This window comes from Octopus bimaculoides, chromosome 4, assembly GCF_046866305.1.
Source record: "Octopus bimaculoides isolate indiv1 chromosome 4, ASM4686630v1, whole genome shotgun sequence".
Classification (NCBI taxonomy): Eukaryota; Metazoa; Mollusca; class Cephalopoda; order Octopoda; family Octopodidae; genus Octopus; species Octopus bimaculoides.
This window is the reverse complement of record NC_142931.1, coordinates 39829258-39854257: the sequence shown is the minus strand read 5'-3', so window position 1 is coordinate 39854257 and position 25000 is coordinate 39829258. Positions and strand designations below refer to the sequence as shown.

At 37.7% G+C, this 25000-nt stretch overlaps 1 protein-coding gene across 4 annotated transcripts in view; it reads right to left on the bottom strand.

Annotated features, from left to right (window-relative positions):
* Positions 1 to 25000, bottom strand: part of LOC106877989 (uncharacterized) — a 96140-nt gene that overhangs the window by 178 nt on the left and 70962 nt on the right. For all 4 annotated transcript variants that reach the window (XM_089350621.1, XM_089350618.1, XM_089350620.1 and 1 more), the window contains 3 exons: positions 19074 to 19163; positions 6976 to 7037; positions 1 to 1890 (listed from right to left, as the gene is read on the bottom strand). The exon at positions 1 to 1890 is cut by the window's left edge and continues 178 nt beyond it. In XM_089350621.1, coding sequence (XP_089206747.1) covers positions 955 to 1890; positions 6976 to 7037; positions 19074 to 19158 — 1083 coding nt within the window. In that variant the 5' untranslated portion in view covers positions 19159 to 19163 and the 3' untranslated portion in view covers positions 1 to 954. The remainder of the gene's footprint in view (positions 1891 to 6975; positions 7038 to 19073; positions 19164 to 25000) is intronic.

Sequence of the window (25000 nt, the reverse complement as noted above, 5' to 3'; positions counted from 1 at the left end):
TCAGTTTTATTGATCAATAGTTTCCTTTTATTAATGATGGACTTCTTTAATCTTCAAATTACCAGTATTATGCTCTGTTGTAACTGTGAAGACCTGAGTGTGGCATTTCTCCAAGTGTTTTTTTGAATGATGTGTTTGTCTGCATATGTTCCTTGATACTGATATGTAGCCTCCAGATGGTGCTTCTGACAAAACTAGAGTTATGCAAGACAGATTGTTCAATGCAGGTCTCAACCCCCAACCTCTTCCCAATACATCTGAGCAAAGCATGCCAGCTGAACACCATCTTGCATTTTCTCCAGATGAGAGATATTAACCTTGAAATATTGACATATAGCGTAAAGTACAAGCTGTCTTCTGTTTTTCACTCCTATATTTCTATTAGCATCATTGTACTGACTTTTCAATGATTTCAATCTTAGTCCTCATTATGTATCATCATCATCATTTAACGTCTGCTGTCTATGCTGGCATGGGTTGGACGGTTTGACTTTGGCTGGTAAGCTGGAAGGCTGCAACCAAACTCCAGTCTGATTTAGCATAGTTTTCTATGGCTGGATGCCCTTCCTAATGCCAACCACTCTGAGGGTGTAATGAGTGCCATTTGCAGGACACCAGTATCTGCCATGACTGCGGTTTTGCTTGGCTTGATGGGACTTCTTCACAAGCACAACATAATGCCAAAGGTCATTGCCTCCGTGAGGCATATCACTCGAAAGGAACTCAGCCACTTTGCCTCTGTGAGGCCCAACGCTCATATATATATATATATATATATATGCAGAGAGAGATAGAGAGACAGAGGAAATATGAAAGAACAAAGCTGTAAAAACAAGAATGCTGAACAAAGGTGATTTATGCCCCAGGTGAAAGATGAATTGTGTGTGTGTGTGTGTGTGTGTGTGAACAAGATGCTGATATCTTCATATTATCTTATACACATGTATATACACATCAGGTTGGTGTATTTTTAGCTGCATAGCATAAATAACCCAATTTAAACCAACCTGTTTTATAAAGTTGAAGTTTTGTTTCTGGTTTATGTTTATCCACATACATTCCATATATTATCTGTTGATCTGTACTCATTAGTTTTATGGACAAAGACTTGTTAACAAAGTTCAAATACTCTTGAGTAAATTTGTACAAAACATCATATTTACCAAGATTGCTGGCACCTCCTACCCACACCATGTTGTGATAAATAATGTCTTTATAAGTTACATCCTTCTTAAAATCAAATACAAAGCTGTAAGCAACTTTAGTATCATCAAAATTTGTAGGTACTCTCAATTCAAATTTAGGAGTTCTAGTGAGAGATCGAAAAAGTCCAATATCTAACCACATAAAGTATTTAGTATGAAAATAGTTCTTTCTTATAACCCGGTTAAGAACTTCAAATTTTGCATGCATGGCACAAGAATATCCAGGCACAACAGTATTGGGAAGAAATCGTGGGTAACCAGGCTGTTTAAATATATCAGAAATATTTTTTTCTATATTAAATGACCACAATTCTTTCTTGTCTATCAGAAATAACTTCGTTCGTTCTTTAGGAAACTTTTCCCTTAATTTTTGGAAATATTCGTATGCAGTTTTATCATCTGTATAAACAATTAGATTATTAGTCATGCTGCCAAATATAGACATCCATTTGTAATAGCCATTTGGAGTATACTTATGTCCAGGACTTCCTTTTGCAAAGGCTCCTAAATTGAAATATGCAGTCAATACTGAGATTTCATTGGAAAGGTTCATAGAATTTTTTGGAAGTTCCGTTTTAAAAGAGAAAATGTCTTCCTGAATTGAAGATATTTCTGTAGAATTTTGAATGATGTTTGGTGTTGTGAATGTTATATTCAAGTCATTAATCAATTTTGTCTGAGGATCCTGTTGAATAAATAATAGTTAAAATTATATTAAGATAGGACATTCAAGAAAAACAATTCAAAATAGGTCATATCTTTATAGTGTCATATTCTCATCATTGAAAATCACAATATATATATATATATTATAAAACAAATGACTACAAATAAAATTATAAGATTGAGTGAATCATTTGGCCTAAATGAAAGAGGGAAATCTTTTTAACAAATATATACAGGCATTATCATAATTAATATCATAAGGAAATATTTATATCTAAGAAAATTTCAGTTAGTATAAAATACTATCACCCTTCAGTGACCTCAATAACAACAATAGATAATCAACTTTGAAATTATTTAGATCAATCTAAACACAATCAACACAGAAAAGCAATAATTACAATTAAGTGATGATAGTATGTAAAATTACATATAAGACCAAGATGCAATGGGAAGATGTTAATGAGTGATATAGTATTAATATTAATTCATGTATAAGGAGTAAAATGATGTTAGAGGAAGATTAATAGAAAAGTTTTATTTTCTAAACTGTAAATATATAAAAACATATATCTCAAATCAATATATTTTCTCTATTCTTTATCTGAGATGGAAGAACAGGATACATGAACAGAGACTGAACTTAACAAGTTTGTTTTAACAGATATGATAGCTACATGGCCAAATAGATGAAATGTTGTACATGTAACACTGAAAAAATATGTCAACAGTAAATCAAAACACCTTCATGCTTATATGTCAAGGATATTCAGAAAAGCAAATGTTTATAGGTGCAGGCATGGCTGTGTGGTCAGAAGCTTGCTTCCCAGCCAGATAGTTCCAGATTTAGTCTCACTATGTGGAACCTCTGAGCAAGTGTCTTCTGCTATAGCTTGCTTCAGGCTGACCATAGTCTTGTGAGTGGATTTATAGAAAGAAACTGAAAGAAGTGTGTGTGTGTGTGTGTTTGTTTGTCCCCTACCTCCACTTGACAACTAATGTTGGTGTTTACATCCATGTAACTTTGTGGTTCAGCAAAAGAGACCAATATAATAAGTACTGAAAGCAATTCATTTGGCTAAAAATTCTCCCTAGCATGGCCACATTCTAATGACTGAAGCAAGTAAAAGTTAAAAGACTTCTATCATGTTTATTGTTCAATGTGAATAGTCACATTTCACAGAGATCCATGAAATTTATCTAACCACAGTGAAACTTCATGAACAATTTTTCACCAAAAATCTACTACACACCAGAAAGTGTTGCTGCATTTCATATGTTGCTCTGCATTAAAATAATTCTTTCAGTTTGAGCTATTTTTGTATATATATATATATTTCAAATATAAAATACAATAAGAAAGTTGTAGAGCTTGCCTACTCCATGGAATACCTACGGTTCCAGCTAGTTATAATTGTTAGTATAATTATTAAGGTGGCTAGCTGGCAGAATCATCAATGGCATTTGTTATAGATCTTTACATTTTGAGTTCAAATCCTGCTGAGGACAACTATATATCTTTCATCTTTACAGGGATAAAATAAAGTACTAGTATCAAGTACTGGATTTGATGTAGTTGACTAGCCCTTTCCCCTCAAATTTGCTGATCTTGTGATAAAATTAGAAAAAATATCATCATCACCATTATTGTTGTTGTTGTTGTTGTTGTTGTTGTTATTAAGGTGGTGAGCTGGCAGAATTGTTAGCACACTGGGTGAAATGCTTAGCAGTATTTCGTTTGTTGCTACATTTTGAGTTCTAATCCTGCCAAGGTCAAGTTAGCCTTTCATCCTTTCAGAGTCAATAAATTAAGTACCAGTGAAACATGGGGTTGACGTAATCAACTAGTCCCCTTCCAACAAATTTCAGGCATTGTGCCTTTAGTAGAAAGGATTATAATTTAGTAGTAACAGTAGTAGGAGCAGAAAGAGGGATTTGTTCTTTTAACTACTAAATATCTTAGGAACATTTGAATGTCTATTTCATTACCTGGAGTAAAGAAAAGGTTTGTCTTAAAACATTTTAAACTGCTTTACACATTTTTTACAAATTTTCATGTGCAACATTTACTCATTCACTGCCTCAGAGATGGTATGTTATGATGCTTATCATACTGGTTGTTGCAGTAATGCAAACAAACACGCCCCCAAAATATATTCAAACAAAAAAAAACACACAGATGGAACTTTGAAGTAAGACATCTACACTGTACATCAGAAGGCACATAGTGTTGGAAACATTTTTTTGAATGATGAAAATAAACAGTTCAAGAAGCAAAGGTAACCCAACTAACAACAACAGCAACAATTTCTATCATTTGCTGATGTGGAAGGACAAAAGGAACAACTGAACTTGAACCATCTAAAAGAAAATGCACTGCTAACCATCATCGTTTAACGTCCGCTTTCCATGCTAGCATGGGTTGGACGATTTGACTGAGGACTGGTGAAACCAGATGGCTACACCAGACTCCAATCTGATTTGGCAGAGTTTCTACAGCTGGATGCCCTTCCTAACGCCAACCACTCTGAGAGTGTAGTGGGTGCTTTTACGTGTCACCCGCACGAAGGCCAGTCAGACGGTACTGGCAACGGCCACGCTCAAATGGTGTATTTTATGTGCTAACTATGTCACAAAGCATATTGTTTTCTTGTCCAAAGATTTTCACCAAGGAAAGAGCGAGGAGGAAGGTAACAAACCAGTGTTTTACATAAAATTAAAAGGCTTCTATAGACCTTCAAAGGAAGAGCTGAAAGAGACTTTGGTTGGTATGTCGAAGGATATGTGCTTCAACCAAGAGTATATAGAAGATAAAATACAAGATGAAATAGGTAAAGCTACATACCTACATACCTACCCAAAGGCTGCTATCACAGTACATAACTTTTGGGAATGATAGAATCATGGCCAGAGATATTGTCATGGATCTCGACCCTTTACAGGTCATCATCTTTGCATAATAGTATAGATATGTTTTGAGTGTGTGGGTAACTTACAACAGCATTTGGTTTGGTGAATTCTATACGAGCATCCAGGTTCTATTGATCCCCAAGGGCCAAAAGGATATACTAGAATTGTACTCTTTTCAGAGAGTAGAGGATTTAATCAGAATGTTTGTAAAAGTCAGAAAGCATTATTGCAGTCACTCAAAAGTCTGAAAAATCAGAGGGAAAAGAGAGAGTGGTTGCCAACAGCAGAGATACTAGCAATAACAATGGTTGTTCCTAAGTGAAGACAATTGTAGCTGCTGTCACTATTTCAAGAGCACCACCAGCTGCATCCAGGACAAGTCAAATTACAGGCAAGCAAAATTGCCTCATTCTCAATAACACTAATGCAAAGGGTAGATGATGACTCAGAACCCAAGGGGTACCCTTTTCTAGCACAAGACCAGCCAGAGCTTATGGGAAGCAATACCATAAAGCATAACATCATCAATGGTTGTGAGGAAGGAGCTCAAAAATTGAGAATGGTAGGGGGAACTACTAAGAAAAGAAAGAGGAGACAAAAATGTCAGACAAAAACAGCAAAAGTTCCTCATGAAGAGGGGCCTACTTCCACAGAGTGTTTGAACTCTATGATTATGATAGTCCCATGGGAGAATGCCAGTCTATTAGATTTAAAGATGACTTTAAAAGAAGACAAGTAAATTACTGTGCTGATTGAAGAAGAACCAAGTACCCTTAGATGATAGATGGTCAAGAAAGATTAGGCCAGTAGTATATGAACAGCTGAGATATTATGGCCCAGAGGATTTGGGGCTTTCAACTCAGTTAAGACCAAAATTGCTCAGGGGTAATTTTGGAACCCCCAGTTTTCAGAAAACAGTAAAAATTCAGCTTCTAAATCATAACCTGTCTTAATATATTGTAAACATATTTTGTTTCACATATCTCACAACCCCACTATACATATGAACATCCCCACATGCTTTGTAACTCTTTATGTATGATCTTTTGAATTACTTGTTTGAAACTTTGTGGTTATTAAGGGATTATTATTATTGTTGTTGTTATTGTCAGAGTAATGAATAAAGGAATTGATTGAATGACATATTTTTCCTGCAGTTTCCTCATTCTACTGGATAACCACTTTCCAAATGCTCATGTTACAGTATTTTGTACACATAAAAATTGTAAAGCATGTCTAAAAAATTAACTGAAGAGAGTCCCCCTCCTTCCTCACAGTGACTTTCATTGCACCCCCCCCCCACCACCACCACCACCAGCACATGGCAGTCAGTGTGTCACAGTGGTGTTCCTGTACTATCACCTACTTCCTGTTGTAAGGCAGTAAGCTAGCAGAATCATTCAACAAAATATTTAGCAGCATTTTGTCCATTTTTTACATTCTGAGTTCAAATTCCCTCAAGGTCAACATTGCCTTCCATCTTTTCAGAGTCAATGATATAAGTACCAGTTCAGCACTGTAACTGACTAACCTCATTCCACAAAAGTGTGAAAAATGGCTATTTCCTTCAAACTTTGCTTTTGTAACATTTATTCAAACCCTAAAGAACCCTCTCAACACATGGCTATGATGCTCCCCGCCACACTACTTCTGCTCATGATCAGAGATGCACATATCATCAGCCACTAAATGACATGCTCAAGTGGTTATGGTCAAGCAACTGACAAGCAAATCTGTGGTACTGAGCAGAATATTTGGTAATATGGCATTTCTGCTTCAGTAACTCAGTGCTAAATCTGTCTGAAATGTAATGGAAAATAGGTCAGTTTCAAAACATTGATGTCCAGATCACAAAAGCAAAGTTTGAAGGGAATAGTAGTCATTTCCTTTGATTTCTAGATATAAGTAAATAGGAAATAACACTTACTGACCAGAGAAAAAAATAATGAAAGTTTTGTTACCCAGTGTTATTATTGTTTTGATAAAAAATATTTATCTAAAGATGTTACATATAACTGATTTAAAAGATGTTGGAAAGTAAAAACAATAGCAAATGTTTCTTTAAGTTGATATTTATATCAAAAACATTTTTAAATAATGCAACACTATTCTGATTTTTATGGTTTAATTTTTTTCTTTCTTTCCTTTTTTTAACTGAAACAATATGTTGAGAAGAAATTTCAAAAATTCTTACATAGGGTTGTATCAGTTTAATCTTAATCCTTTCTATAAATTCCTGATCTGTAAATGGAATTCCTGTAATTATATAAAAATAGTCATTGGATTAGTTTTATTGATATATAATAGCATGACATGATTATTATACTTAAATATTTGAATTTTAAAAAGAACTTACATTATGACTGCAGATAATTTTACATCAGTTCCTCTATTGCAGATTTGTCCCCTTAAAATACTGTTCAGTAAAATGCAGATGGATTTTGTAGTTTGGAATCAGTTCAGGATAACAATGTCATAGTAACCTGTGAAACATTCTATTCAGAGATTGTGGCTGATGTGGAAAATCGCTTTGTCATATTGAGACAGATTTAACTCAATATGATATTCAATCATTGACATCTATAATTTAAATTCAAGAACTCTAAACAAAAAATATTAAAACAAGAACTATTCCGGCAAAAAGCAACAGCAGAAGCATATCTGAGGACTAATGAATATTTTATCATTAACTCTTTGTTAAACAGTAATTGCAGCATTTACAATCACAAATGTACTATTTATTGTTCTTATAAATAATAACTCTTGTTCTTATAGGACAGTGAATGACAAATTTTGTATTCATAGCTGATGACAGACAATGATGCAAAAATGCATGCATCATGGAGTCTGCTGACATCATTCATAGCCTAATGTGTTTTACACATTTTGTCTGTGGGGAGAATTTTACTCCAGGACTTATTTCTGCACTGAATAGTATTCCTATTTCCACAAACATTAAATATGGTTGCACATGATTGCGTGTGTTTGTGTGTGTGTGTGTGTGTGTACACATATATATATCATCATCATCAATGTTTAACGTCTGCTTTCTATGCTGCCATGGGTTGGGCAGTTTGACTGCAGACTGGTAAGCCAGGAAGCTGCACCAGGATCCAATCTGATCTGACAAGGTTTCTACCGATGGATTCCCTTCCTAACACCAACCACTCGAAGGGTGTAGTGGGTGCTTTTTACATGCTACCAGCACAGGGACCAGTCAGGTGGCTCTGGTATCAGCCACGCTCAAATGGTGGTTTTTACATTTCACCAGCACTGGCATTGCCCACTCTTGAATAGTGCTTTTTATGTGCCACTGGCATTGGCATCAGCCACTACTACAATTTCACTTGACAGGTCTTCTCAAGCACAGCATATTGCCTGACAATTGAAGGTACTTTTAATTGGTCTGGTTATGCGACACTGGCGTTGGCCATGGCTACAGTCTCACTTGACTTGCCAGGTCTTCTCAAACACTGCATATCTCCAAAGGTCTTGGTAGCATGTCTCCAAAGGTGTTGATAGCTTATCTCCAGATATATATATATATATATATATATATATATATATATATACACACACACAGGAGTTGGACAAAATAATGGAAACACCTAGTATCATAGCATCATAATTTTGCTTGTTTATTTTTATGTTTTTTGATTTATTATTAGTGTTGTTTAATATGTTCTGCTAAAATTGCTGTTTCTTTTCAGATATCATCAGAAAAAAGTAATTAAAATTCATTAAAATGACAGATCTATCAGACTTTCAAAGAGGTCAAATTGTTGGTGCTAGTATGGCAGATGCTAGCATAATGAAAATAGCTAAAATGTTTGGTGTATCAAGAAGTACTGTCTCAAAAGTAATGACAGCCTTTGAGAAAGAAGGAAAAACCTCCTTGTTGAAACAAAACTCTGGAAGAAAACCAAAACTTTCAGATAGGGACTGTCGGACTCTTAAATGAATACTTAGAAAGGATCATGAAAAGTACAGCTCCCAAAATTACTGCAGAGCTTAATGACCACTTTCAGAACCCAGTTTCCACAAAAGTTGTTTGCCGGGAGCTGCACAAAGCCAGATTTCATGGGAGAGCTACAATCAGAAAACCACTACTTTCAAAAACAAATGTTGCAAAGCATTTAGATTGGCGTAAAAACCTACAGAATTGGTCTCTAGAGCAGTGGAAGAATGTTATTTTCTCGGACTAGTCATCCTTTACCATATTTCTGACCACAGGCCGAGTATACATGTGGAGACAGTCAAAAGAAGCATGTGACCCAGACTGCCTTCTTCCAACTGTTAAACATAGAGGAGGATCTGTGATGATCGAGTGGTGGGGCTATATCTTGGAAATCTGCCAGCCCAATGGTTTCTCTTCATGGCAAAATTAATAGTCAAAACTATTTAAGCATTTTATCTGATCAAATTCATCCTATGGTTGCAAAACTGTTTCCGGAGGGAAACACAATCTTTCAGGATGATAATGCACCAATTCACACAGCTAAAGTTGTTACTGAATGGCACGAGGAACATTTTAGTGAAGTTGAACATCTTATCTGGCTACCACAGTCTCCAGATCTCAATATTATTGAACATTTATGGTGCATATCCTCCACCATCATCACTACAAGAACTGGAGACTGTTTTAACTGAAGAATGGACAAAAATTCCTTTGGAAACAATTCAGACTTTGTACAAGTCCATACCTCATAGAATTCAAGCTATAATTACTGCCAAAGGTGGTCCTACCCCATATTAAAATGAATTTGTTTGAAATTTTAAGGTGCTTCCATTATTTTATCCAACCCCTGTATATATATACATATATATATATATATATATATATATATATATATATATATATATGGCAAAAAAGAAAATGGAGGAGATACAAAAATGACATGCATCAGCTGGCCCATCAGGAATCACTGCAGAGATGCTCAAAATATCTGGCAGTGTTGGCTATAGCCTAGTCACCCGTATTACGAACCAGGTGATACACGAAGGAGTCATACCCAATGACTGGTGTAGCAGCATCATAGTCAACTGCTACAAAGGTAAAGGGGACGCTTTAGATACAAATAATTACAGAGGCATCAAGCTGTTAGATCAGGTTATGAAAGTTACAGAGAGGGTCATAGCCCAACTAATTAGGGAGCGAATCAATTTAGATGAGATGCAGTTTGGGTTCGTGCCAGGTAAAAGCACTACTGATGCCTTATTTCTAGTGAGACAGTTGCAGGAGAAATACCTAGCTAAGGATAAACCTCTGTACCTGGCTTTCGTTGACATGGAGAAAGCCTTTGACAGGGTCCCCCGATCCCTTATCTGGTGGTCAATGAGGAAACTTGGGATAGAAGAATGGTTAGTGAGAGCTGTGCGAGCCATGTACAGAGATGCTGCCAGTAAGGTGAGGGTTGGAAATGAGTACAGCAATGAATTCCGGGTAGAGGTAGGGGTCCACCAAGGTTCCGTCCTCAGCCCCCTCTTATTTACCATAGTCCTCCAGGCAATCACAGAGGAGTTCAAGACAGGTTGCCCCTGGGAGCTCCTCTATGCTGATGACCTTGCCCTAATTGCGGAGTCACTATCAGAACTAGAGGAGAAGTTTCAGGTGTGGAAGCAAGGTCTAGAATTGAAGGGCCTTAGAGTCAACCTAGCTAAAACCAAAATCCTAATAAGTAGGAAGGTAGATAAAACACAAACCCCTTCAGGTAGATGGCCCTGCTCAGTATGTAGAAAAGGAGTAGGTAGTAACTCTATAAGATGTACCCGGTGCAAGCTATGGACACATAAGAGGTGCAGCAACATCAAAGGCAGGTTAACTAGCAAGTTAGTTTTTGTTTGTGGCAGATGTTCAGGTGCAATAAAGACTGCAAACAAACAGGAAACAACTTCTATCTCATTCCAGGGTGAAAAACTAGAGGTAGTCGATAGCTTCCGCTATCTGGGCGACCAAGTTAGTAGTGGGGGTGGGTGCGCTGAAAGTGTAGCTGCTAGAATAAGAATAGCCTGGGCAAAGTTTAGAGAGCTCTTACCCCTGCTGGCGACAAAGGGACTCTCACTCAGAGTAAAAGGCAGACTGTATGACGCATGCGTACGAACAACCATGCTACATGGCAGTGAAACATGGGCTGTAACTGCTGAGGACATACGTAAGCTCGCAAGGAATGAAGCCAGTATGCTCCGTTGGATGTGTAATGTCAATGTGAATACCCGTCAGAGTGTAAGTATCTTGAGAGAAAAGCTGAACATTAGAAGCATCAGTTGTGGCGTGCAAGAGAGACGATTGCGCTGGTATGGACATGTGGTAAGAATGGAGGAGGATAGCTGCGTGAAAAAGTGCCACACCCTAACAGTTGAGGGAACCCGTGGAAGAGGTAGGCCCAGGAAGACCTGGGCTGATGTGGTGAGGCAAGACCTTCGTACATTGGGCCTCACCGAGGCGATGACTACGGACCGAGACCTTTGGAAATGTGCTGTGCGTGAGAAGACCCGGCAAGCCAAGTAAGATCGTTGCCAGTGCCCCTAGACTGGTTCTTGTGCGGGTGGCACATGAGATGCACCATTTTGAGCATGGCCGTTGCCAGTACCGCCTGACTGGCTCCTGTAGGATTTTCGAGCGAGATCGTTGCCAGTGCCCCTGGACTGGCTTGTGCGGGTGGCACATAAAAGACACCATTTCGAGCGTGGCCGTTTTCGTGCAGGTGACACGTAAAAGCACCCACTACACTCTCTGAGTGGTTGGCGTTAGGAAGGGCATCCAGCTGTAGAAACTCTGCCAAATCAGACTGGAGCCTGGTGTTGCCATCCGGTTTCACCAGTCCTCAGTCAAATCGTCCAACCCATGCTAGCATGGAAAGCGGACGTTAAACGATGATGATGATATTTGTGTAACAATGTATTCTTATAATACTTCCTTATGTTTTAGAATAACTAGACATAATAGAATGTCTACCGGCTGATGTATGTCATTTTTGTACCTCCTCCATTTCCTTTTTTGCTGTATAAATTAAGGGTAAAACCACATTTTACCCCCACCTATATATGACACTCAATTGCGAAATTGCTACGCAATAACCAACACTTGGGTATTAATAATTGGGTACACTACCAGCAGTATATTGGATAAGTACTATCCTTTGTTGGTTGGCTTCCCAACCTCTAACTCTCACCGAAATATATATATATATATATATATATATATATATATACCCACGCACACATGCACACACAATAAATATTCATGAATATTAAATATGGTTGTACACGATTGTGTGTGCTGTGACTACACACATGCTGTTGGTCATTTTTTTCCCTTCTCTGTACTTTTTCCATTTTCCTTTGCAATGAAGAACTATGCTTGAAACATCAAAAACCCTCACTTTTTATTGAGATTCAAGTGAATACATTAGTTCTGCACTTCCTCTTCTTGTTTTTTTATATATTTTCTATCATCATCATCGTTTAACATCCGTTTTCCATGCTGGTATGGGTTGGACGGTTTGACTGAGGTCTGGAGAGCCAGCAGTTGCACCAGGCTCCAATCTGATCTGGCAATGTTTCTACAGCTGGATGCCCTTCCTAACATCAACCATTCTGAGAGTGTAGTGGGTGCTTTTTACATGCCATCAGCACAGGAGCCAGTTAGGCGGGCCTGGCATCGATCATATTCAGGTAGTGCTTTTTACGTGTCACTGGCACAGGAGCCAGTCAGTGGGGTACTGGCATCGGCCATATTAGGATGGTGCTTTTTACGTGCCTCCAGCACAGGAGCCAGTCAGGCAGACCTAGCATCGACCATGTTTGGATGGTGTTTTTTATGTGCCACTAGCATGGGAGCCAGTCAGGGAACACTGGCATCGACTACATTCAGATGATGCATTTTATGTGCCACGGGAACGGGAGCTAGTTGGGGGTACTGACGACAGCTACAATTTTGTTTTTTTTTGACTCAACAGGTCTTCTTAAGCATATATCACCCGGCACATCAAGGGTACTCTTAAATGGGCTGGACATGTAACACTGGCATTGGCCATGGCTGCGAACTCACTTTAGTTTCCGGATCTTCTCAACTATGGCATACCTCTAAAGGTCTCGGCCTCCTGTCATGCTTCACCATCTCATCTCATGTCTTCTATGGGTTCCTTTCACAGTTAGAGTGTGGCACTTCCTCACACAGCTGTCCTCTTCCATACATAACACATGACTATACCAGTGCAGTCATCTCTCTTGCACACCACATTTGATGCTTCATATGTCCAACTTTTCTCTCAGGATGCTTACACTCTGTTGTGTATGCACACTGACATTACACATCCAGCGGCTGATATTAGCTTCATTTCTTTCAAGCCTATGCATGTCCTCTGCAGTAATGGCCCATGTTTCACTGCCATGTAGCATGGTAGTTCATACACATGCATCATACAGTCTACCTTTCATCCTGAGTGAGAGGCCCTTAGTTGCCAGCAGAAGTAGGAGCTCACTGAACTTTACCCAGGCTATCTTTATTCTAGCCACTACACTCTCAGAGCAACCAATCCCACTACAGACTTGGTGACCTATGTAGCGGAAGCTATCAACGACTTCTAGTTTTACCCTCTGGAATGTGATGGAATCTGTTTTCTATACATCTTCAGTGTTTATTACCCCTGTGCATCTGCCACACAAAAAAACTATCTTCCTAGTTAACCTTCCTTTGACATTGCAGCACCTTTTCTGTGTCCATAGCTTACACTAGTTACATCATATGGAGTTTCTACCCACGCTTTTTCTACAGATTGAGCAGGGCCATCTACCTGAAGGGTTTTGTGATTTGTCGGCCTTCCTACTTACTAAGACTTTGGTTTTTGCTAGGTTAAAGAATATATATATATATATATATATATATATATATATATATATATACCTTATCATTATTATTATTGTTATCATAATACATATATTATATATATATAAACATTAGATATGGTTGTACACACTTGTGTCTGTGTTTGTGTGTATATAAGTACTCTTTTACTTGTTTCAGTCATTTGACTGTGGCCATGCTGGAGCACCACCTTTAGTCGAGCAAATCGACCCCAGGACTTATTCTTTTTAAACCTAGTACGTATTCTATCGGTCTCTTTTGCCGAACCACTAAGTTAGGACGTAAACACACCAGTATCGGTTGTCAAGTGATGTTGGGGGGACAAACACACACACACACACACACATACATATATATATATATATATATATATACACATACATATATATATATACGACAAGCTTCTTTCAGTTTCCGTCTACCAAATTCACTCACAAGGCTTTGGTCGGCCCGAGGCTATAGTAGAAGACACTTGTCCAAGGTGCCATGCAGTGGGACTGAACCCAGAACCATGTGGTTGGTAAGCAAGCTACTTACCACACAGCCACTCAGGTCATTAAGAATGAAATGTCCAATTTTGAACTGAAAGTTTATTTTACTTTATCTCAACAAAAAGCAATGCAGTTACTCAAAGTATGCACCTAAATTATCAACACAATTTTGCCATTTTATTGGTGGCTTATTTATACCAGCAGTGAAGAATTCTGGAGAGCAAGAGGTGATGAAATCATGAAAGGCTGTTTTTGCATCTTCTTCAGATTTGAAATTTTTTCCTTGCAAAATGTTGTCTAATGTCTGGAAAATGTGATAGTCAGTTGGCGCAAGGTCTGATGAATTTGGTGGATGACAGAGTACTTCCAAGTTCAGTTCCTGTAACTTGAGTAGCGTTCTTTGTGCAACATGTTGTTAAACATTGTCTTGCAAGAGAATTGGCCTGTCTCTATTGACCAATCTCAGTTGTTTAATTGCAAGTTCACTCATCATTTCATCTAACTGGTTGATGTGTATATCTGCTGTAATTGACTTATCAGGTCTCATGAAGCTGTAATGGATGAGACCAGTCCTGGACCACAAAACAGACACCATTAGTTGTTTTTTTTTTGGTGAATATTCTTTTTTGGATTGTGTTTTGGCACTTCGTTTCTATCTAACCACTATGCAGAACCCTTTCTGTTGTTAAAAAGAATCCATTTTTCATCACACATAATAATACAATGCCAAAATGGTTCACTTTTATGCTAGACAGCAAAGAACAGCAAATTTCAAGATGATGTGTTATTTGATACTCATTCAGTTCATGTGGTACCCGCTTGTCCAGCTTTTTTACCTTGCTGATTTGTTTCAGATGTTCCAATACAGTTGGAATCAAAATATCAAACCTTGCTGCTAACTCATACATAGTTTGAGATGTATCCACTTCCACTACAGTTTCAAGCTCATCATTATCCACCTTGGTTTCAGATCTACCATGGGGCTGATTTTCAAGAGTAAAATCACCAGACCGGAACTTCTCAAACCATCGGTGTACAGTGCACTCATTTGCTACATCTTCACCAAACACCTCATTGATATTTCGAGCTGTCTGAGATGCATTGGTTTCATGAGGGAACTCATATTCATAAACAACACAAATTTTTTTATCTCTCCATGGGTTCACAAAAACTGATTTACAAGAGAAAACTCACAATACAATCAGTCACCATGAATTGCATTTCGAAAAGTGATAATGTACCTCTTCAATGTTCTAAAACAAAGAATCGGCAGGATAAAACATTAGAGTTAATGACTGTCAAACTTGGTGTATAAGAAAATTGAACATTTCATTCTTAATGACCTGATATTATCACAATCATAATGCACACACACACACACACACACACATCTATGTATGTATATGTATGTGACTGAGATGCATTCTCCCTCATCTTGACATTTGAAAACAAAAGTCTCACTGTTAATACAAATGGTGCCCTTTGTAGTTACCATCAAAGCATATCCAGGTTATTTATTTGATAGACTGGGGGATTATTATCTTGCTTAGAAACCGGTTAGGTTTGGCCTCAGGAAGGGCAATTGGCCATAGAAGATTCTGCCTCAACAAAGTCTCATCTGACTCATACAAGCAAGGAAAAGCAGATGCTAAAGCAATGACAATGACAACGACAGTAATGCATTCACACACTAAGCTATAATTTATCAGGTGTGCAGCATTACTGTCTGGTCTCTCTAATTGTATTTGTAGCACTCCCTAAATGATTTTATTCATTCATTGTGATGTTTGTTCATATGAAATATCATTTCTTATATTATTTCATTTCTCATTGGGAAACAAGTCTCTACAAAAATTTCCCTTTGGCACAAGATTATAATCTTAATTGGAACTCTTTTTAAACAACTCTTTGATATTAAACTAAACATCTCGCTTGGATACTTCTTGTTTCATGTTAACAATTGTGAAGCTGAAAATTTGTCAAAAAGTTTAGGGTTAGCATGATGCAAATGGAAATATCTCTAATGACATTATATTTGATTAATTTTAACTACAGATATCAAAGTGAAATGGGAATATAATGATTAGTCTCTTCCTGTGTTTATAGAACAGTCCAAACCTTGAATCACTTGCTAATTTTCTCATTATTGGATTTCCTTCGCTATCTTGATTATTTGAAAAACTACACAAAAGATTACATAAAAAAACTGGCAAGATTTTATGTAGACATAAAATAACAACAGAGAGTTTGCTTTTATATTTAGCATTATTATATTTGTTAGTTTCCCTTAATTTTTGACAATTTTCTGGTCACAGTTTGTTGTTAAGCATTGAGAGATTCACAATGCTGTTAATTATATGCAAAAAAAAAAAAAATGTAGCGAGGCACAAAGAAGCCAGCACCATTTTGAAACAGTGAGATCTCTCCTGCAACCATTATTTAAGGAAAAGACGACAACATTTTCCCTCTCATTCTTCTCATGCTGACACTGAGCAAGACTTCAAGGCCAGGAGCTCACAGTGGACTTTTGTCCCTCTGTGATACCACATGCATTGTCTCCAGAGGTTATTGAACCTCACGTGTATGGAAGAGAAGGCTAACTATGCACTGCTGTGAAGATGGTTACTGAAAGCAAACCCCTTGTATGAAGCACGTGTGAATAAACGGTTATTGAATTTTCTCTGCCTGAGAGCTTTATTCTTCATATTTCCAGCTGCTTGAATCAACTGAATAATTATAATGCAAAAAGATACCCCAAATGTATCATAAAAACTTGGTACAATGTTAGCACCAGCCAATTCATTGAATCCTGATCCAACGTTGTATGTCACCAGACTTCGCTTGAATTTATCAAGTCTTTCACCAATGTATCCGCATGACCAATCTATTTCCTCTCACATCCCACCGGACATTGACAAATAGACTCATGTTTTTGCTCGGGATGATTCTGTCAGAGGACTGCTCGTTTCTCCGTATAAAAGGATCGTTTCATGTGCGATTCCGCACACCTAAAACTTTTAGTCTCGACATCAATGGTCGGGCAAAGACCGTATCAGTTGACAGACTTAAAAAGGCATATTTTGAGGTTTCCACACCCTTCGATGACACTCCGGCCATGCCCACTTTTGATCCTTTACAACCACCTACACATCCACCTTTGACCACACCATCACCTTCACCTCCACCTTTGTCACCACAACCTAACACAAACAAACCTTATGTCACCAGGACAGGCTGTACTGCGCATTGGCCCAAAAAACTTACCAAAACTATTTATATCTGACAATCTCTTTTGTGTTTCCCGTGACAGACAATTGCTTTCTTGTGTTACTGAACAATTCCAATACTCTGCCATTGAACATTTTGTCAAATTTTGTGCATGCCAATTTATATTTCTTGCAATAATTTTTCTTTTCGACTTGTCACATTTTTGTACCATATCTTGTTTGCAATTGGTTACCATCTTTGCTCTTTTCCTGTGCCTGCTCCAGTTATTCTCTATTTTCGCATTGGTGTTCTCAGGAGGAAGCCCCAGTAGCAAGACACGAAGAAGCCAGCGCCATTTTGAAACAGCAAGATCTCACTTGCAACAGTTATTTTAGGAAAAGACAACAACATTTTCCCTCTCATTCTTCTCACACTGACGCCAAGCAGGACTTTGAAGCTAGGAGCTTACTGCGGATTTTTGTCCCACTGTGATACCACATGCATTGTCTCCAGAGGTTATTGAACCTCACATGTATGGGAAAGAAGGCTAACTATGCACTGCTGTGTAGATAGTTACTGAAAGCAAACCCCTTGTATGAAGCACCTGTGAATAAACGGTTATTGAATTTTCTCTGCCCGACACCTTTATTCTTCATATTTCCAGCTGCTTGAATCAAGAGAATAATTATAATGGAAGAAGAAGATACCCCAAAAATATCATAAAAGCTTTCCTTCCATTATAATTACATATTTGGTATGCAAAAAATTTCATGTATATATTTTTAATTTGTATGAGTAATTTTCATTTCAACAGTGAATAATTGTGCTCCTCGATACCATCATCATTAACTGCTGAACGTAAGTGATGATTGTATTTAATTTTGTTGTGTTCTAAATACTTTTAAATTGATCCAACCTCATTGTAAAGTATTGTTAGTGAGACAAAATACAGAACTCAGTATCTACAAAGAGAGTCTAATGATTATGAAAATTACATGACTGTGTTCTTCTCTATTCTAATATAGTAATAGTGAATGAAATATGACTCATCACAGAAAACATTGGATTCAATTTGGTAGCAATTCCAAAAGATTTGTAACCACATTTTATTACTAGTGGCTCTGTAGGTAACAGCACTGAACTAAGTGTACCAATGAGCTTTACACATATTTTTTTCAAATATTTTAGTCTCAGATAGCCAGTTTAACTTAGCTCCTTGTAAATATGTATTTATTCAGCTTACATTCTATAGGATCTGTTCTATTTTCTTAATTTTAGATGTTCTGAAATTTGTATGAAGATTATATCAATTTTTCAGTTTACACTTTCCCCATGGTGTTCATCTTGCTCCCTGACACCAAATGTCAAATATTCTTCTCTCTGGCATTAGGAGTTTTTTGGTCATCTAAATTCTTCACATACCATAAATGAAAGAAAATATTTCAATATTCCTTTAGTCTGATCTTATTTTGTAAGAAACTCAAATAAGATGTCTATATTTGATTTCTTAAACCCAGAGCATTCATTTTGTAAGAATGCTTTAATCTCTCTACCAACTCTATGCTAGAAATTATCTGACATTCAACTAAGCATGTCAGTCAAACATCAATAATAACAAATAGAATATTTAATTTTACAGAAATATCCAACCATATATAGGGAAAATAAATTGAAAATACAAATAAAATCAATGCGACATCATAAAATAAAGGATACAAAATAACTCACTTTGAAATTTCAATGTTACAAATGCAATAAATGATATTGTTGCAAATATGAAAACGATCATACACAGCTTCTGAACTGACCCCATTGTACCTAAAAAAAAAAAAAAATTAGAAAACTTTGAAAGTTATCTTTGATAATAAAGGATGTTTATTATTTTTGTAATTATTTAGTTACAGGAAGATAACATTACCCAGGGCTGTCATAGGTTTTTCCAAAACTGGTGAAATTAAAGAGAAACATATTTAATAGAGGAAGGATCAGCTCTGATTGTCTAGATTTTTTAAATCTTAAACAGCTTACTTAAGATAAAAAATCTACAACTGACTCTTCATCTATTATTAGAAGTTTAGATAACTGGGTCACATGTGTCAATTATCTCCTCCCCCTATTATAAACTCTAAGTACCCCTAAATTCTTCCTTGTTCTGACCACATATACACTATTCTGATAAGTTCATTCTGCCAAATGAAAGCTAGCAGGATCAATGTAGATATTTTTACTCTGTGAATTTGTTAACTATGTTGAATACTTTGTGTTTGAAGATCATGAATTTAGCTGAATGCAAATAGTTACTTTACAATGATGTAATCATCATCATCATCATCACCATCAACATCATCATTGTTTAACCTCCATTCTCCATGCTGGCATGGGATGGACGGTTTGACTGGGGACTGGCAAGCCAGGAGGCCGCACCAGGCTCCAGTCTGATCTGGCAATGTTTCTACAGCTGGATGCTCTTCCTACTCTGAGAGTGTAGTGGGTGCTTTTTACATGCCACCAGCACGGGGGGGGGGGGCAGTCAGGCAGCACTAGCATTGGCCACATTCAGATGGTACTTTTTATGTGCCACTGTCATGGGGAGCCAGTCAGGCAGCACTGGCAGCAGTCACAACTACAATTTCCATTTGATTTTGATTTTACTTGACTCAATAGGCCTCCTGTAATGTTTTCATTAATTAAAGGATTCATAGGAAACAGCCATAATGAATTGAGACCTGTATCTCTTTGTTACTCACTTATATTGAATATATTGAATATATATATATATATATATATATATTTGAAGAAAAGCAACAAAAATGTATTTGGTTATAGCAGTATGTACGTTTCGTACAAACTTCATTTATTTATGTAGTGAGAACACCACATAAGATGTGCAATGAAAATGTACTCTTCAGCTGCATAATGGAAGCTCATTTCAGAAAGTCATTTTGTAAATGTGTGCAAATACAAGAGGAGATGAAGAAAATACCATCTTGACTGGGCTGTTAATCAACAGTCTAGTGAACCAAACAGGAATTTAATTTCTATATGTTCTATTTGTTCTTCTTTCTAGAAGGAAGGGTAAGATAGCAGTAATTTCAATTTAGAGAAAGGTAGATTAAGTAGTAAGGGACAGCAGGTTAGGGATGAATCAAGCAAGAGAAAAAAGAGAGAAGAAAAAAGGAAAAAAAAATATATATATATATAGAAATAGGAATGAAAATGGAAGGACAATACTCTAAGGAGTGGCTAGAGGAAATTTAAGGTAAGGAAATTTAGGTCAAGATATTCTCCAATTCACCAATATAGGCCGTGACTGCTGAGGACATGCGTTGGCTCGCAAGGAATGAAGCCAGTATGCTCCGATGGATGTGTAATGTCAGTGTGCATACTAGACAGAGTGTTAGTACCTTGAGAGAAAAGTTGAACTTAAGAAGCATCAGTTGTGCTGTGCAAGAGAGACGATTGCGCTGTCATGGTCATGTAGCGAGAATGGATGAGGATAGCTGAGTGAAAAAGTGCCACACCCTAGCAGTTAAAGGAGCTTGTGGAAGAGGCAGGCCCAGGAAGACCTGGGATGAGGCGGTGAAGCACGACCTTTGAACATTGGGCCTCACCGAGGCGATGACTTCTGACCTAGACCTTTGGAAATATGCTGTGCGTGAGAAGACCCGGCAAGCCAAGTGAGACCTAAATCTAAGGTCTCTGCCAAGGGTGTAGCCAGCTACTTATGCATACCTTCCTTCACTGGACATTAAACTCCGCTTGTGAAGACCTGTTGAGGCAAGTGAAATCAAGATCGAACTAAATTCGACAACTGGCACCCATGCCATCGTCGTCTCCTTCTTTGGACACGAAACTCGGCTTGCGAGGATCTGTTGGGGTAAGCGAAATCGTGATGGCACCTGTGCCAGCGTCGCCTTCCTGGCACTTGTGCTGGTGGCACATGTAAAGACATTCGAGTGAGATCGTTGCCAGTGCCACCGAACTGGCTCCTGTGCAGGTGGGACATAAAATACACCATTTTGAGCATGGCCGTTGCCAGTACCGCCTGACTGGCCTTCGTGCCGGTGGCACATAAAAACACCCACTACACATCCAGCAGATCATGCTAGCTTCATTTCTTTTGAGCCTATGCATGTCTTCAGCAGTCACGGCCCATGTTTCACTGCCGTGAAGTATGACAGTTCGCACACATGCATCATACAATCTACCTTTTACTCTAAGTGAGAGGCCCTTTGTCACCAGCAGGGGTAGAAGCTTTCTGAACTTTTCCCAAGAATATAGCATCAGTGGTGCTTCTACCTGGTATAAAACTGGACTGCATCTCATCTAAGCAGACTCTCTCCCTAATTAGTTGGGCTATGACCCTCTTTGTGACCTTCATCACTTGATCCAGCAATTTGATACCCTTCTAGTAATTTCTATCTAAAGCATTACCTTTAACTTTGTAGCAGTTGACTATGGTGCTGCTACGCCAGTCATTGGGTATGACTCCATCATGAACTACCTGGTTTACAATACGGCTGACTAAGCCAAAGCCCACACCACCAGTTGTTATAAGCATCTCAGCAGTGATTCCTGATGGGCTGAGGGCTTTTCCTGGCTTCATACCCTTAGTTGCTTTATCTATCAGGGTGCTGTCTATTCGGATAGCTGGTCCCTCTACTCAATCAACATTTGGTAGACTCTCCTCCTCCCATTCATTCTCCATGTACAGCAGTCTTTCATAATGGCTTCTCCAAGCCTCTTTCTTTTCTGAATCATTAAAAGCAAGTGCACCATCATCGATGCAGACAAAGTTCTCTCCTGTAACATCACAAGTTTCCCTCACACTACTTCAGTTCTATGGTCTTCACATCACTCGACATTGGCAAACTTCTTTTCTGCTTTGCATTGGCTATGTATACCTGTCACCCAGCCTCTTTTTTGGCTATCTCGTACGGTGCCCTGCTACCCCAACCCCTCCAGGCTTCCCAGGCCTGTTTCTTTGCTCTGATAGCTTTGTCTACCATATTATTCCACCACCATGTTACTCTAGGTCTGGAAGGGACTTTGCATCATCCGTAGACTTGGTCTGTGGCACTCAGTAAGCTGTCCCGTATGAATTTCCAGCTACCTTCTATGTCTGAGGACTGTAGCTCCTCGTCTCTCTCATCAAATTTCTTGATGAGGATGTCCCTAAATCTCAGACCATGTGAAGGGTTCTTTAACTTCCAGATTCTTCTCTTCTGGATTGGTCTGCTTCTTGGCATCCTTCTGGTCTCAAGTCGAAAGTCACTAATGACTAGTTTATGTTGGGTGTGCATTCCTCACTTGGGAGGGTCTTTGTATTTAAGAGAAACCCTGCGTCCTGCTGTCTGGTGAGGATGAAATCAATCTGGCTAACAGAGTCACCTGGTTGATAGGTTATCAGGTGGCTGTCTGGCTTCCTGAACTTAGTGTTGCAGATTAATAGGTTACATGCAGCACAGAACTCTAGTAGCATAGTTCTCGCATAGTTCTGGGAGCCAATGCCATGGCCTCCGTGTACAGCAGTGAAGATACCGGATTACCGCCCAACATGCCCATTAAAATCTCCAGTCGCAAAGATGAGGTCATTGCCACTCATCTTTGAGGTATTCTGTGGCAGGGTATCACAAAAATGGTCCTTCTGATCATTTGGTAGTTACGCTTGTGGGGTGTAGGCAGAGATAATTGTAGTTGTGCTGTTCTGCAGGACTAGCCTGAGCTTAAACACTCTATCGCATACCCTGACAACCTCTATGACCTTATCCACCAATTTCTCCGCAAGCAGTATGCCTACACGCCCTACTCCATCCATGTTATCTTGCTAGAAGATTTTATACCTATGTGCCTTGCCTGTGAGGACCCTAGCTGAGGCTCATTTCCATCTTACCTCTTGTATGCAGCATATATCGACCCGTCTCCTTTCAAGCATCTCTACAATCTCACTAAACCTACCTTTCAGTGTGCCTACATTGACAGTGCCAACTCTGAAAACTGAGAAAGGAATGTGGGGTGAGGCTTGGGGAAGAGAGATGTTATTCAGGGCCTGAAAAGAAGAGGGAGGTCGTCGTGTTCGTTTTTTAGGCGTGCTTCACCTGTTCTCACTTCCGACCTGACATCATTCAAACATTCAAGCATGTTAAGATTGTTGCCCCTACAGGAGCTAGGAGCAGGTGTTAGCAGCATTGTAAGTATAAGCATTATGGTTATCATAATAATGTAAATTTAAGCGGTGTTGCAAATATGGATATTCCAATGTTAGATTAGGTAGGGAGTCAGCTAAACTGGTTGCGCTTGTCCAGGGAGAGGGGATTGCAGGGATGATGGAGGGTACCACCAGCGAGGGGGTTCAGACAGCGAGAGAGGAAACAAGCTCATCCCTACATACACACAAGCGCGCACGTGCACCCACACACAGGAACAAGCACACATGGACAGCCCATTAGCTTTCTCCTTCACTTGATATGTCTGAGGAAAATTCCTGGGTAGTTGTTGGCATGCTCCTAGATGGAATGAAAACGAAACAAATGATAGCCGGTTAAGTAGGTGGGCAGCTGAGCTAGGTGCATTTGTCCCAGGAGAGAGAGAAAGAGTGCAGGTAATATATAGAGAACAGCCCATTGAGGAGGAGGGTTGAGAAAAGAGACATCAGGTAATGCTGGTGTGAGGAGAGAGAGATATCCAGTGTAAACGGTGGGAAGATAGAGATATCTGGTATTGATGGTGGGAGAACGAGAGGGTGAGCGCACCGTGAATAAGAAATTAAACAAACCGAGAAACAAGTAATTATCTTAATGAAATTACATGACAGATAAAGTTATATTTTGAGGGCTCAGTTTAAATGATTAGCTTATGAAAACTAGCTGTTAGTAAGTAATAAATTTAAAGTGTTAATGGCGAATGAATGTACAAAAGATAAAAAAAATGAGAGAATCTTAACTTAGCAATGCATCATCATTTGGCGAGGAATGGAATGGAAGGGAAATACAAGACAAGAATTTTAAATAAATAAGCTGCAACCAGAAGCAAGATTAGTTTGGGGAGATGGTACGAGGAACGAAAATAATGGTTATAATAATATACATTCAGAATGTTCCTGGAAGATAAGAGATTAATCCAAAGAATGAGAAATTAAACAAACCAAGAAATGAATAATTATCTTAACAAAATTACATGGGAGATAAAGTTATATTTTGAGGAGGTCAGTTTAAATGGTTAGCTTATACATATATATATATATATATATATATATATATATATATATATATATATATATATATATACATATACATATATATATATATATATATATATATATATATATATATATATATAATATATATATATATATATATATATATATATATATATATATATATATATATATATATATATATATATATATATATATATATATATATATATATATATATATATATATATATATATATATATATATATATATATATATATATATATATATATATATATATATATATATATATATATATATATATATATATATATATATATATATATATATATATATATATATATATATATATATATATATATATATATATATATATATATATATATATATATTATATATATATATATATATATATATATATATATATATATATATATAT